Raw genomic sequence first — 14,897 nt, forward strand, 5'->3', positions numbered from 1 at the left:
CCAAGTCGACGAGCCCTACACTATGGACACTATGGCACGCACGCACCACGCGGTAAGCTCCGCCGCCACCCGTTCTCCAGCACTTTGATAAAGTGCTGTCTCCATTTTCTGGGCTTAGACACCAAGCGAGTTCGTGGCAAGCCGCGTGCGGCATGGCGGTCCTGGGCCTCAGGCGCCATTCTTCGTCAGCACTCTAATCAGCCTAGACCTCTTGACATGACACCAATCAACTTACACCCGGAGACGGCATCTTTCAATCGAACGTTCTCGCTTGGCTATGCGGCACTTTTGATGAATGCCAAGTGTAGAGTTCGTTTTCATCACACTTCTAGGCCCGTTGATTTCAACCGCCTAACCCACTTCAGGTTGTTAGACCGATGAACTCTGAGGCTCTGGGGTTCGGCCGTGTTCTATGATCCACACCCACCTACCTATCCCTCAGTCTATACTGAAGGCGTTACGGTTAGGCTCTTTACGGGAACAAGGGCGGGTTTTAGGGAGCGGTGATATAGGGAGTGAATGATTCAAGGCTTGGACTGGTCCAAAAGCTATCGCCATGCCGCCCCAACTCTAAGTCAAGCCTGTGGAATGTGGGTAGGGCCCAACCATTCCAGTTCAATGCCACTGCTCCACGACGGCCGTAACCATAGTCCCGGTACTATAGTGCATTGACAGTTCTTGTTCAACGCCGTCAAAACTTGAGCAACGCTCAGGGCAGGTCTATGGAACGTGGAGGCGGGGAACCGGAGAGCGCCATCAGGGGTTGACATTTGGTCATTAACCCGAGATGGGCAAGTTTGGATGAATTCCGGGAAAAGTCTGGTGCCGTTTTTTAGTCTTCTTGGCAAACCTCACATCTTTTTTCGTGTAAGGTAGGTGATCAGACCATCTGGTGGGAACGATATGCGCCGTAATATTGATTCTCCTGCAACCAGTACGTAACGTCTAGTGCGCGTTATGTATAGCACCCGTCTAGTATTGATGCTATCTATCACATTGAGGGAAAAAAATCTGACCACCGACGGTTCAACGTCGCCGGAATTTGACCAAGGCTATTGACACCATTCACCTCGCCCCTCGGGGTCGGGCCCTTTTACTACACCGGCCGGCGGCAAATTCTGTTGAAGCTACTAGTTATTATACATTTCTTAGACCAAACGCCTCCATCTCCAAACTTCATGGCACATCGTAAACCAGACTACGAGCTTCAACAACAGTCATGCATGTCACCACGCCTTCGACAACGGGCATCACAACGTCTGGTGATGATGTTCCTCAACGACCATCAACACGAGATCAAGATGCAGCAAGTCAGAAGACTGTTGTTGAGGAGCCACCTCCAGGTCCCAGGGACACTGTTGAGACATGTGGCTACCCTCCCATCGAAGATCCTGTTGATCCTGCTCGCATTCTTACGCCCAGAGATCTGCGGAATCAGAGAATGATTTTTCTCGGCATCATCATTTTGATCAACATTTGCATGACCATGACGGCCTTTTTTGGCAAGAAGAGCAAGCTCATCTTTGTCACCATTCTTTTCATCAAAAGCAAGGACTTCTTGTCAGCCATTCTTTCACCACTTGGCATGATGACCATTGCCATCTACCACAAGTTTCGACCACCCAAGGAAGTCGAACAGCGCTGGATTCTCTCTTTAATCCCCGCATACTCAGAGAGTGAGGAGCAAATCGTCAAGACCATCTACTCCCTTCGGGACAATGGTGTCGAACCTCATCGTCAGGTCATGGTTGTCATCCTTGACGGCAAGCCTCGGGATGTGAAATCGCACATGACCCGGATTGTCAGTGGATTTGAGCGTCCTTATGTTTCTCTCAAATGGAAGAAGGGCGTTCTTCGTGTCCTCGCCGGCTTCATGATGGATGTGCCGGTCATTGTCATCGAAAAAGTCAAGAATGCAGGCAAGAAGGACTCTCTCATCCTCTGCCACGACCTCTTCAACTACGCACGCGACAATTCTCCTCTTTATACCAAGCTTCTACGAAAGGAGATCTGGGAAGAAATCCTCCCTGTTCTCACCGAGGGCGAGAATTTCAATGGTTTCGATATGGTCTTTTGCACCGACGCGGACTCCACCATTTACAAGGGAGCAGTCGCCCTTCTTGCAAATGCGATCGCCAGGGACAAAAATGCAATTGCTGCCTGTGGATTGGTTCTAGTAGAACTAGAACCGGGGTTTGAATGGTCTTTTTGGAATTTATATCAACAGTTTCAGGTGAGTGTCTCAGTTGACTGAAACGAAACATCCCGGCGATCACTAACGGTCATAGTACACGTTCGGTCAATACGTAAGAAGACGAGCAGAAGGAATCGTTGGCAAGGTAACCTGCCTTCCAGGATGCATCACAATGATTGCGGTCAGAGAAGAAATGGCCGGTGCTATTCGAAAATACGCCGAACCTGTTACTGGATACATGGTGATATCTCACCAAGTTCAATACCTTGTAAGTGCAACCTTGCAGACGCGCATTTTTATCTCTTTACTAACATCATACAGGGCACCGACAGAAGGCTCACATACTCGATGTTGTCCCAAGGAAAACATCTCCGAACACTCTTCGTACCCGACGCTGTCAGTGAGACAGTGGCGCCGCAATCCGTCGCGCATTATCTGAGTCAACGACGTCGCTGGGGCTCAAACGCCTACTTCAACAACTATTTCTATCTTGCCGGAGAAAATATGATCCCGCTGACTCGCATCGCCGCCTCGATCGAAGTTATCCGACTCAGCATGGTCTACTACCGGGTCTTGAACACAATTCTGTTCATCAAAAGTCTGACCCATCATGCCAGTATCATGAAACTTATGCCCATGTTGATCATTGGCCAAGTGCCTTCTGTCTGGTTCTTTTGCTCAATTCTTCTGGAATCCGAGTTAAGAAAACGCGGGCACAAACTGATACTGGGATACTGCATCAACAAAATGATATCTCCATTCATGAGCGTCATCATCTTCACAAAAGTCGCTACCAATCTTGGGAGTCAAGGTACGTTCAATCAACGCCTCATCCTGAAATCGCGAGACTAACAATGACATCAGTATGGGGCATGTCTGGAGTGACAGCTTCATCAGCGCCTCCCGCAGGTGATGCCGCCACGACAGAACCAGAGGATGTGACGGCGCCCCTCACAACTGATGAGCTATCCGCTGCGGAGAAAGGAGAAATCACGCCTCTAAAACCAGTCTATACAGGGCCGGATCGGAGGAAGGACCGTGCTCCAAGTTGTACTCCCAGTATTGCTGAAGGCTATGACATAGAATAACGCACGCGTCACCAAAAAGGAACAGGAGCTCCGGAAGTCTCGGGGAAACGATGGATGCGGCAGCGGGACGCTTCGGCCAACTAGAGTACTAGACTAGTCTCGCTCAGTCAGATTAGAAATAGACAATCATAGAGTTGCACCTGATTTGATATCCCATCACCATCAAACTTCGTCTGTGCTTTGGCCATCTACGTCGTTGAACGCTTCGACTTGCCTATCCTGTGTCGTAGGTCAGGGGCCAGGAAGCCATGGCGGTTTCGCCAATCTTAGCAATACAAATCAAAGATCTGAGGTGAGAGAATTTAGGGACGTGCCGGAGTTTGCGGCGTTACGACTCAGCAGCGCAGTTTCTTAAATCCCCCTGTCTGCAGCTACTGCCTCCTCTTCCGCAAGGTATCAGCCTGGCTTCGGTATGGCTGTCCGGGTTCCTATCCTAGCTCTGTCCCCTTCAGCACGGACTTCCACATTGTTGGTGTTCCTGCATAGTGGTGGTGAACTACGGGCGTCGGGAAGATGTAACCATCACGGCAGCAAGATCGGGGCGAGAAACCTCCCAGGTGCCCGTGGTCTAAGCTATGGCCCATTGTCACTTAAACAAACTTTAGCCCAAGCCAATACTTTGTCTAGACCGCAAAGACCTCCTGGGGGTCCGTTCCTTGCATTCCCGGCACCTGGCAGTGGCACGTGGTAAGACGCCGCAACCGCAGAGTTCCTGAACCGTCTGGACCCGGCGGGAGCAAGACGCCAAGCCGTCTTTGAACTTGGGAAAACTTGGCATCAGGAGATACGAGTAGAGAGCCATGGTCCCACATTCTTCAGCCATTCACGGCAGTGACCGGCCATGACCCACCGGGGTGGGAGAGGGGAGACTGACTAGTGTCTACTATTAAACGGCGCGAGTATTATACATTCCTGTCATTGCACCCAACATTTACCGTGTCTATTTGCCTTGCGGAGGTGGCAAGCTAGTCATCCAGGCAGGTCCACCAACTTGACTGACAGCGGAGACCTCCGTATGAAGCGCCCGTATCCAGCAACCGTTCCATTTGTCAACAGAGGCGTTAATATTGGCCGTTATATGCTTCTTGTGCCTGTTGCTTCGCCTCGACGGCTCATTCCGAATAAAGCATGTCCTCCAGGCCGCGACTTAGCATACACAGTCGTGCTCCGACCGCGTTCGGCCCTTTGAGAGGGAGGTCGCAATCTTCGTGAGACTCAACCATTATTGCACCAGCCTAGCTAGCGTTTCTCGGTGCTGCCAATTTAGAATACGCGTCCGAAACCCAAGCCTAATTAGCGGCCATGGTTAGTGAGTACGGGCGAAGTGGCCCTTACGCGCAGATCGGCGATAACAGGCAGAATTTACGATCAGGACAGGGCTTAACAAAGAAGCGGGAGGCTTTGCAGATCGAAACGCCGTTGGGAGGCCTAAGGTAAGCAAGGGCCTTTCTATTGATCTTCGAGATAATCTCCTCTTATCTTCTCGATTCAACCGTCCTCACCTCTCGAGTAACACATAAAGATCCCATCTCGTGTCACCTCTCTGATCTATGCCCGGTGGGAAAAGATTTGCCACGGAAAACCCAAGTTACCCTACAGGCAGCCGAAATCTCTTGTCTCGGTTAGACACCATGGTGTGCTCCTACTTCTCTCTTCGCGATCAATCGTTGCGAACAGGATACCCAGAGCGTTTTCATGCAACCGTTTCTGTCTTCAACCCGAGGCCAGGCCCAGTTCTAGCCCACTCCTCTCTTTAGCCCGAAAGTCGGGATGAAAGGGCTGCCTCCAAGATATAGCTCTAGAATTAAGTCCCCGAGACCAAAGACTGTGATCGAACGCTTCTTGCATCTGACAAGTGAGAAGTGACACGACAAAAACCTCCGGTCTTGGGCATAGGCCCTACAGGGTAGTGAGTTGTGATAGAAAGGACCTAACCACATTAAACTCTATCACTTGTGACGACGCGGGGTTACATTGAGCGTCGCCGCTAGCCATTTCCGACGATCTAGACTAGGCCATCCATTCCAGTCACAGAGGCAAGGCATGGAAGCAATCAATCATTTTCTGATTTCCTTACAGGGGTGAATTCTCCGAACTCTGGTCGTTCCCGTTGCATTTGGGGACTTTCTTCCTCCCCTCTCTGCAGCATCTCGGACAATTTTACGCTGAGCCTCACTGCGGACATGTTACATCTCCTAATCGTGACGATACTGGCAGTCTCTCTGACTGTTTATTTCGTCTGCGATAACAGATACAAATCTATGGTTGATTGGCGCTCCATTGAGACTCCCAACGGGGACAAGTTCCCCGACTTCAGTTTTTCTGGCTACCACAACTCCGAGGTATCACTTCCAACTGTCAACACTGCCGCCGTCACCCTCTCTTTCCCCAACAAGTCCTATGATGATATAAGACCCCTGATACAGAAGGCTATTGACTCTGTTGCCCTTAGTGGCGGAGGTGTTGTTGAGCTCCCATCAGGTAGCTTCCACATCAGTGCTGGCATTCAGCTTCGCAGCCACGTCACTGTCAGAGGATCCAACACTGGCGAAACCACCTTGATCCTGAAAGGACAGCCATCCAGCCCAGTCTTTACTCTTGGGAGTGTTGGCAACGCTTCCAAGGCACAGTTTGGGGCCAAATCAGCAATCATCGACAACTATGTTCCCATCGGCTCGTCCATAGTGAACATCCAAAGCAACACCAGCCTCTCGGTCAACCAAACCGTTTATATATCCAGGGCTGCGACAGAATCTTGGATCAATTCTAACGGAATGGGTGACTTGGTACGAGATGGCGACGCACAAACATGGATAACGGTACGGCAATCCCCCTTGCCCCATATAGATGATTACATACTAAGTGAACAACAGGTGAACAAGAAGATCATGTCACCGAATGTGATCAAGGCCATCGATGGCACGAAGCTCACGCTTCAGATACCATTGACAGATGCTCTTTATTCAAAGTACATGAGTCCCGAGGTCTGGGTATACAAGCCTCCGGCGCTGTACTCGGAGATGGGACTTCAAAATCTTCGCATCCAAGTTCCCAATACCTGTTCTGGGGCCCCCCTAAGTAACGAGACTTGCAACTTTGCGGCAGTCAAGTTCCCAGCATGGACAGTCGACAGCTGGGCAAGAGGGCTAAAGTTGGAAGGCTTCAATCGCTTCTTTGATATTGATGTCGACGCTTCTCGAATCACCATTCAAGAGGTTGAGATGAATCGGAATCAAGACATTGAAGGAAGAGCTCTTCCCGTCGATATCTTGCTTCAGGGCTCCCAGGTCCTTGTCCAAGACTGCAAGCAGGTCGGTCTCCCAACCGCCAGGTGTTTTTCTGTGGCAACAGACTCTCTGGCTGCAGGACCGAACACGGTCATTCGCCACTCCACCATGTCGGACATACAGACCATTTACCCTCATGAAAGATGGGCGCATGGATTACTCGTCGAGATGACATCAGTGCCAACTCTCTTTGTCAATCGAGCTTCCAATGGCACAGGTCATGGTTGGACGATCAATGCTGGTGTTGGGTGGAATCTGAGGGGCGAGGCCGTTGTCCAGTCGCCGCCGCTTGGTATCAACTGGTGTATCGGTTGTAGAGGAACGAATGGGGCGTCGGGGAATGGTACCTTTATCCGCCCTGACAGGAAGGTCAGACCGGAAAGTCTTTTCATGGCTCAACGTGAGGCCCGCGGACTACATTAGTGCATTAGAGGGGACAAGGCAACTGAGGAGCAGTTGAAGTTGATGGTGGTAGATAGAATAGGTTATAGAGTAGCATGTCATTCTGCGAAATTTAGAGAACCGCGTCTTTTGCTGTTATGGTTGACGGCTTCTTGTCATCATTACAATAATAATGGGAAATTAGGGTGATGACCTTTGACATAAGCTTAAACGCAGTTAATTCGGGCACGGGATTACACATCTCGTCGGAAATCGCTGGTTGGAAAGCCGGAGTCAGCTTTATCGGAGATGCGGGTTTTCTTGCTCGATAAATCCGACGACACGTAAGGGCCGGTGGGGAGTCTTACACTCTGAGCCTTGGCGGCCCTGTAGATGTAACGCGCTGGCTTATGCTTAACCAGGGGACCTAGATGATCATCATTGGACGTTAACGTGATCCGAGGCAGAGTGGTACGGATGGAGTTCCTTGAATCTATTGCTCAAGGTAGTTCATGGTTGACGATGCATCTCGTGCACAGCCGCAGGGTTACGACTCCACACGTTGAGGACTTTGGTAATGCCTGCGTACGACGTAATTGTAAGCAGAAAGGCCTGAGTCTCGCTTGAGTCTGGATGAGTTAAAGAAGTATAAAACAGACGTTGAGTCCCAGATGTTTCCATTGACCAACAAGCACAGAAACACCAACAACAGAACAAGAACGAAAACTGAATACGATGAAGTTGCTGGTTCCTAGCCTCCTCTGCGGGCTGGCTGCTGCCCTCCCAACCAACAACAACAACAACAACAACAACAAGACAGCCGACTATGAGTTTGTCATCATTGGCTCAGGCCCAGGTGGTGGCACTCTGGCGTAAGTTGATTTCCAAATAGCATTGTGTCAACAGGCTACTGACTATCCTTTGCAGTGCAAACCTGGCTCGCGCTGGTCATTCCGTCTTCCTGATTGAGGCTGGAGATGACAAAGGTGACACGTTGTTGCAGCGTCTTCCATCATTGTAAGTTGCCAGCACACTCAAATTACTTGGGGTTTGGCAGCTAACCAGAAAATCAGCGCGGATAATGTTTCAGAGGACCCCAGCATGTCTTGGTCGTTCTACGTGAACCATTACCAGAACGAGACGCAAGCACGCCGTGACTCCAAGTATACCTATCGGCTTTCAAACGGGACGCTGTGGTATGGACTTGATCCACCGGAGGGTGCAGAGCCGTAAGTGCCCCAATGAGTACCTTTTCCGAAAGAAGTTGTCATGCTAACCCCTACAGCCTTGGAATTCTCTACCCCAGAGGTGCCACCGTCGGCGGCTCTGCTCAACTTAACGCCATGAACTTTGCCCTACCGCCTGAGAGCGACTGGAACTACATCGCTGAACTCACTGGAGACAAGTCCTGGAGCTCTGACAACATGAGGCGTCTCTTTGTCGAGCTGGAGGACTGCACTTATGCTCCTGAGGGTACCCCTGGCCACGGCTTTGATGGTTTCATTGGCGTACGTCATTTCGCATACAAACCATTCCCAAAGCATGACAACTGACATGTCACAGAGCAACCGAAACAACATCTCCTACATCACTGAGCGTCCTGGCGTTGTCGAGGTCTTGACCCATGCATTCCGCCTGACCGAGGATATTGAAGTCGAAGATGCGGAAGAGATCGGAACTCTTATGCAGAGGGACATTAACGGCATTGGGCCTGGTCGATATACTCCTGGTCTCTACCAGCTTCCTCTCCACATTGATGCTTTGAGGCAGCGCACTGGATCTTGGAGATACCTCCATGAGACCCTTATCGCAAAGAACAAAGATGGATCTCCCAAGTATCCTCTGACTCTCAGCACGCAGTCTCTTGCGACTCGCGTCCTGTTTAAGGATGGCAAGGACGGAAAGCCAAGAGCCTACGGCGTCGAGTACCTTAAGGGCGAGGGCTTGTACTCGGCTGACAAGCGGTACGATGAGTCCGAGTCGGGTCAGTTGATGAACGTCACTGCTTCTCGGGAAGTCATTGTTGCTGGAGGCACGTTCAACACGCCCCAGATTCTCAAGCTCAGCGGTGTTGGACCTCGTGAGGAGCTTGAGAGCCACGATATCGATGTCGTGGTGGACCTTCCTGCTGTGGTGAGTTCCCTTCAGCAATATTGCGAGATCATACGATGCTAACAATGAGTTCTCAGGGCAACTATCTCCAGGATAACTACGAGGGTGGTGTTACTGTCGAGGCATCTATCCCCTGGGAGAACAACCCCTTTGCTCAATGCGACTTTTCCCTCGAGGCCGACGATGTTTGTCTGCAGGAGTGGAACCAGTCCCACACCGGACCCTATGGCGAAGGCGCAGCACCCCTTGGTCTTCTTTACAAGTCCAGCGTCAGTGAGACCGACGAGTCGGATCTGTTCCTCTTCGGAGCTGCCGGCGTCGTATTCCGCGGTTACTTCCCCGGATACTCCACGTACCAGGCCCCTCCCACCTCGTGGTTCTGGTCCGTCGTCAAGATGCAGACTGGCAACCAGGCTGGAACCATCACACTTCGCTCGGCGGATCCCAGAGAAGCCCCGGAGATCAACTTCAACTTCTTTTCTCAGAAGGGCGACCGTGATCTCCAGGCTATTCAGGAGGCTGTCGAGCACACCATGCAAATCTTTAACGCGACCGGAGAGCCTTATGCCCCGTTTACGGTCATCGAGCCTCCTCCCAGTGTTGACGTCCGCCAGGGAATCATGGACGAAGCTTTTAGCCATCACGCTACCTCTACTTGCCGCATGGGTCCTGCTGGCGACAAGGATTACTGTGTTGACTCCAACTTCAAGGTCAATGGAGTTGACGGGCTCCGTGTCGTTGACGCGTCCATCTTCCCTCGCACTCCGGGTGGATTCCCTGTTGCTCCCACGTTTGTGATTAGCCAGAAGGCTTTCGAGGTCATTCTCAAGTCCATCAAGAACTAATGGCTACCGTCTAAATGGACTTGGAATCATGGAGGCAAGGCCCTGAATTAAGGGGATGCACTGAAGACGGACTACGGATATGCTTCTAGGGCACAACATGGAAGGAAGAGAACCTGTAAAACATGTGGCTATCCTCTCTCTTAGAACATTTCACATTCGCATAAACATATAGTATATACCTTTATTGCGCAGCACCAGTTGTCTTCTTCCCACTATGCCCAACACTGTCTCTTGCAAACGGCAACCGGCCATCTTCTAAAGTGCTTAGAGGCCCTGTCTCTTACTCCACCGCCACGTAGAGGCCATCCAACGAAAACTCTTCGGTACTTAGACATCCACGCTGTCACGCTTGCCTGGCATCTCAACCTCCTGTACAACTCCACCCTTGCTAACAAGATCTTCAGCAGCCACAGTAATACTCTTTCCATCAAAGATCTCGGTGATCTGCTCCAATGTGCGGCCCTTGGTCTCGGGGAAGACAAAGTAGATGAGCGTGGACAGAGCAGCCAAGATGCAGCAGAACACGATGTAGTACCTCCATCCAATAGCAGCCAATCCAACGGGGTTGATCAGCTGGGCGGTGATCAGGCCGATGTAGGAGGACGTAAGCTCGGTGGTCAAGCCGCGGCTGCGAGTCAGGAAGGGGAAGATCTCGATGGTATATGCCTGCGGGAGTGGTGTCCAAGCAATGTCATAGAAGAAAAAGGCGATGAAGATGAATGCCACAACAGCTCGACCAGCCGATTCGTCGTGGCTCCTGATGAAGTAACTCGTCAGGGCCGTCCAGGCGATGTAGCTGAAGCCGAGACCAATAGTAGATACCAGCAGCAGTCTTCGACGTCCAAATCGATCAACCATCATAGCACCGGCAAAAACGGCGGCAGCAAAGTTGAAGAGCTGAAGCAGGCCATTGATCAAGGTCTGATCCTGCACGGCGGTGATTCCGATAGTGTTGAGGACAAGAGTCAGGTAGTATGTCACAACACTGATACCGTTCCACTGACTAAAGAAGCCGAGGATAAAGGCGATGAAAGTTCGCTTGCGCATAGGACCGGTTTGGACAAGGGTCAACCATGAGACAGATGACTCTTGGTTGCGCTCCAGTTCGAGGGCCTTTTCGATCTCGGTAATCTCGTACTCGACAAGAGGAGAGGCTGTCTGTCCGGCCGCATGCCACTTGGTGAGAAGAGCAACAGCCTGTTCCTTTTTGCCATTGGCAATGAGCCATCTAATTAGTGATGTTGGTTAGCAAATCGTCGTTCCGCTGGCTGGCTTTCTACTAACCGAGGAGATTCAGGGACCCAGTAGATGAACAGAAGCTGACAAAATGGAATGGCTGCCTGCAATGCCGAGGGAATACGCCAAGCCCAGGTAGACTGAATCTTGAAGGTTCCGTAGGTGATCCAAGCCGCTCCAATGGCACCAAAGTAAAAGAAGGTGTTGTACAGGGCCGTCATTTTGCCTCTGTGGGTCGGATAAGACAGTTCGGACACGAGAATCGGGCAGGCCACCTGAGGGAAGACTGTAGCAAATCCAATGAGACCTCTGGACACGATGAACATGGGGAGGTTCATGGATGCTGCTTGAATAGCTGGTCCAAAGACGAGAGCAACAAGACCAATGTAGATTGGCGTCTTACGACCCCATTTATCCGAGATCAAGGTAGCAGGGACCAGGCCGAGAATCTTGCAAACGGGATAGACTGCGTTGATGGCTCCAAGAAGCGGAGCGGGAGGGTTGTTGAAGAATCCTCGCCACTGTGGGAGTGTCTGGAGACCGTTCATCATAGAGCCTAGATTACACGCGCCGTCGTTAGCCTTTGTATAGCAACTCATAGACCCGGAGAGGACTAACCATCATAGCCGACAGCAGAGGAACTGAAAAGAGGAACAAGAAGGATCAAGTTTAGCAGGAGGAGGTGCTTCGTTCGATACCACGGCACGTCTATGTTGGGAAGAACCTGTGAGTTGGGTCAAGTCAGCATCGGTTGCACAAAGACTCATAAACTGGTGTCAACTGGCGATGTCGGTATTACCTTGAGTAGATCTGGCCCAACAGTGTTTTCCGCGGCATCTTTCTTCTCCTTCTTCCTGTTGAAAAGGCCCATGATGCCTGTAGAGTTGCAAAATGAAGGGGCTGAAAAGTCTGCAATTGGGCTTTTCTTGACGAGTCGTGCTGATTGCTGGCCAAGATAACTCAAATACCCGGGTTACTGAGGAATATTTATAACCCTGCCAAGTTGCATCAATGTCAGAGTCGAGCCATGGCAAGGGGAAGCCGACTTGATGCAAACTTGTTGGTGGTGAGGTCAGGCCATGGATGGGTTCAGGACCGAGGACCGGAGCTACTGTCGCCTCCTGGTCCCATGGTTAAAGTTGCGGGGAGGCTAGATCGAGCCTAGACCTGGGGGAGATGGGGATGCGGGGAGGGCATTGAGCTGTGAAGGAACGAGAAGATCAGGGATGGAGTTAGCCGGTGTGGCCAACCATAGTCGGGATGCATCCACTTGAAGTTCCTTCCATCACATGGCTTGGAATAACTTGCGACAATGGAGAATGGTTCGAATATTGTGCTCGCTTCTCCTCGCTTGGTACAGGATCGTATTGGTGGTGGAAGCCTTGCTTGGCTAGTGTGGTCACTGTGGTGGCGCTACTGGTGCCCCCTCCAGATCGGGGAGGCTCCCCGATGCATTTAAATGGCCCCAGGGCGCCTCTCCCCTGCTCAACGTCGTCCACTGTAGGATTCTCGGATTCATATTTGATCTTCGCTTCATCGGGTCCTCCCCGATATCTTCAGTCCCTATCACAACCGCCGTCAGCACCGTTGGCCAGCCTCCATGACTAGCCACAACAGTCCAACGACGACCCGTCAAAATGGCGGGGGCCAAGTCCCGTTCCCCAAACCTCGGGGCATTACCGCATGTGAAAAATGTCGCCTCCGCAAGACCAGGTGCGACAACCGTCGGCCGACCTGTGGGTTTTGCTTAAGGCGCCATTTGGTCTGTGTCTATCCGGACGAAGAAGATGCGGGGTAAGATCCGAGTTCCTTGGTTGGTGCAGATCTTCATTCACGAGTGGCTTGCTAACCATGTCTTGATTAACAGTAGCTCAGTTTCGGGGGCCGAGATCCTACAGGCAATTCACAAGCTGACAAGATTGGTGGAGAGTCAACAGCCTCTTCAACACTACCAGCAGCAATCACCCGCTCAAGTCATAGACTCCTCACCCTATGTGCCCCAGTCAGTCTCCGAGTATCATCATCAATCTGGGGGGCCAGAGAGCCTAACACATCATGCTACGGTACGACCTCAGGGGGTTGAATCAATCCTCGACTGGGAAATCTTCGCCGCAGACCGGCCCACACAATGCCTTTTCGCCCAACGGAACCCTCCGAACATGGGTAGTTACTCTCTACCGGATACAAGCTATCCTCAACTCGCGCAGCTGGAGTCAAAGTACATCGATACTCTCCACACCAAGAACCCGATCCTGGACCTAAGTGACCTGCATCGTATGATGCTACAAGTTGCCGAGGACGGGCTTGACTGGTCTACACAGACGTGCCTGGTGGCCTTGGTATGCGCCAATGCTGCCATCACCGAGCCTTATCCCGAGTCTGTTAGGGGAGACGAGATGTCCCTGTCATCTACGCCAGGCCAAAAGGCAGGAGAGAGCGCCGAGTTGGACCTGTCAATGCAATTTTGGAATGTTGCCATCAAACGTCTTGGTTATGCGTCAGGACAGAGCAGTGTTCAGGCCGTCCAATGCCTATGTCTGGCAGGCATCTGGTACATGCATCGACTCGAACCTCTCGAGGCATGGAAGCACTTCAGCCTTGCCGGCACAGCATGGCATAGTCTCAGCTTGACACACTTTCCTCATGGCGAACTCATCAACCAAGCTGACTCTTCCTCCAACGAACTCACCATTATGCAAGCCCTCTACTTTACCATCTGGAAGTCGGAATGCGAGCTACGGTTAGAATTACCGTTGCCGAGCCCCTCGGTCCTCGACAACGCGTATTTCCCCCTGGCGTTTCCCCAGCCCCCAAGTCTCGGCTCGCATCCGTTAGATCCCGATACAACGGAGCGAGAGCGGAGCTGGTATTACTACCTCAGTGAGATCGCGGCAAGACACCTCATCAACCGGCTACTCCAGATGAACTCAGAGGTTCCCACAACTCCAACGGAAAAGCAGGTTCGCCGCATGATCTCCCGAGCGGAGATGATGGAAACTCAGATCTTTGACTGGTACTCGTCGTTGCCGCCAATCTTTTACTTTGACATCCCAGAGGGCTACCAAATTGACTTTCATCCAAACGCCATGATCTTTGTCTTGCGGCACCGGTTTTTCACCCTTCGTGAGCTTGTATCACGGCCGTTCGTCCGGCTTTGCGTGGATCGACTTGTGGACGGAATGGATCCTTCAATCCATACCCCGGTTATCTCGTTTGCATCTCAATGTTTACAATTCTGCATGCTCAAGCTGGGTCAAGTCGTGGGTCATCGGCACCAGGGCGCTTGGTACACCATCCGCATGACAGCCAGTTCATGTCTAACCCTGGCGGCTGTTCACAGAGCTCAAACCCAAGCGGATGAGGCACAAGCGGTCCGTATTGTGCAGAATGTCATTCTGCCAGAAACATGGAGAGACAGGGTTAGACAGGCTGTGGACTCAAATCAGCCACAGTTTGACGAGCCGAATGGGGGAGCCTCCAACCTTAAACAGGTAGTGGAAGCGATATTGGCGTCAAGTTTGGATTACCCGACTCCACTAGAGTAGGCAATTGATCATCTACTTCTCCTTGGTGTTTCTCCACCCCTGAGAATTATGATCGGGGAGGCTCCCCGACGGTACATACAGCAACCCCAGGCCCACCATTTAGCCAAGTCAGGCCTGGGCAAGGGCCTGGGCCTCTAATCCAGTGTGCGTACGGGCCATTTGACTTTTACCTGGAATATAAGTGTGGTGGCAGTCTTGATACCGGCCCG

General features: G+C 51.6%; 5 protein-coding genes across 5 annotated transcripts; 4 read left to right on the top strand and 1 right to left on the bottom strand.

Moving 5' to 3' along the window:
* Positions 1-1,219: 1,219 nt before the first annotated feature.
* NECHADRAFT_39578 (uncharacterized protein) lies at positions 1,220-3,282 on the top strand (the record flags this gene model as incomplete). Its single annotated transcript, XM_003045490.1, has 4 exons — positions 1,220-2,233; positions 2,289-2,462; positions 2,516-3,005; positions 3,059-3,282. 4 exons carry the CDS (start codon positions 1,220-1,222, stop codon positions 3,280-3,282), a joined length of 1,902 nt encoding a protein of 633 aa, XP_003045536.1.
* A 2,183-nt stretch (positions 3,283-5,465) lies between these two features.
* Positions 5,466-6,992, top strand: NECHADRAFT_39453 (uncharacterized protein; the record flags this gene model as incomplete). Its single annotated transcript, XM_003045491.1, has 2 exons — positions 5,466-6,101; positions 6,156-6,992. The coding sequence occupies 2 exons, from the start codon at positions 5,466-5,468 to the stop codon at positions 6,990-6,992; spliced, it is 1,473 nt and encodes a 490-aa protein (XP_003045537.1).
* Positions 6,993-7,685: 693 nt separating this feature from the next.
* NECHADRAFT_39574 (uncharacterized protein) lies at positions 7,686-9,907 on the top strand (the record flags this gene model as incomplete). Its single annotated transcript, XM_003045492.1, has 6 exons — positions 7,686-7,822; positions 7,878-7,967; positions 8,024-8,179; positions 8,236-8,458; positions 8,514-9,083; positions 9,140-9,907. The coding sequence occupies 6 exons, from the start codon at positions 7,686-7,688 to the stop codon at positions 9,905-9,907; spliced, it is 1,944 nt and encodes a 647-aa protein (XP_003045538.1).
* A 327-nt stretch (positions 9,908-10,234) lies between these two features.
* On the bottom strand, positions 10,235-11,742 carry NECHADRAFT_39246 (uncharacterized protein; the record flags this gene model as incomplete). Its single annotated transcript, XM_003045621.1, has 2 exons — positions 10,235-11,135; positions 11,192-11,742. 2 exons carry the CDS (start codon positions 11,740-11,742, stop codon positions 10,235-10,237), a joined length of 1,452 nt encoding a protein of 483 aa, XP_003045667.1.
* Positions 11,743-12,776: 1,034 nt separating this feature from the next.
* Positions 12,777-14,661, top strand: NECHADRAFT_1681 (uncharacterized protein; the record flags this gene model as incomplete). Its single annotated transcript, XM_003045493.1, has 2 exons — positions 12,777-12,937; positions 13,014-14,661. Coding segments are annotated over 2 exons (1,809 nt in total), but the record flags the coding sequence as incomplete, so codon positions are not given.
* Between the last annotated feature and the right edge of the window lie 236 nt (positions 14,662-14,897).

Source organism: Fusarium vanettenii (genome assembly GCF_000151355.1).
Source record: "Fusarium vanettenii 77-13-4 chromosome 4 genomic scaffold NECHAsca_19_chr4_3_0, whole genome shotgun sequence".
Taxonomy (NCBI): Eukaryota; Fungi; Ascomycota; class Sordariomycetes; order Hypocreales; family Nectriaceae; genus Fusarium; species Fusarium vanettenii.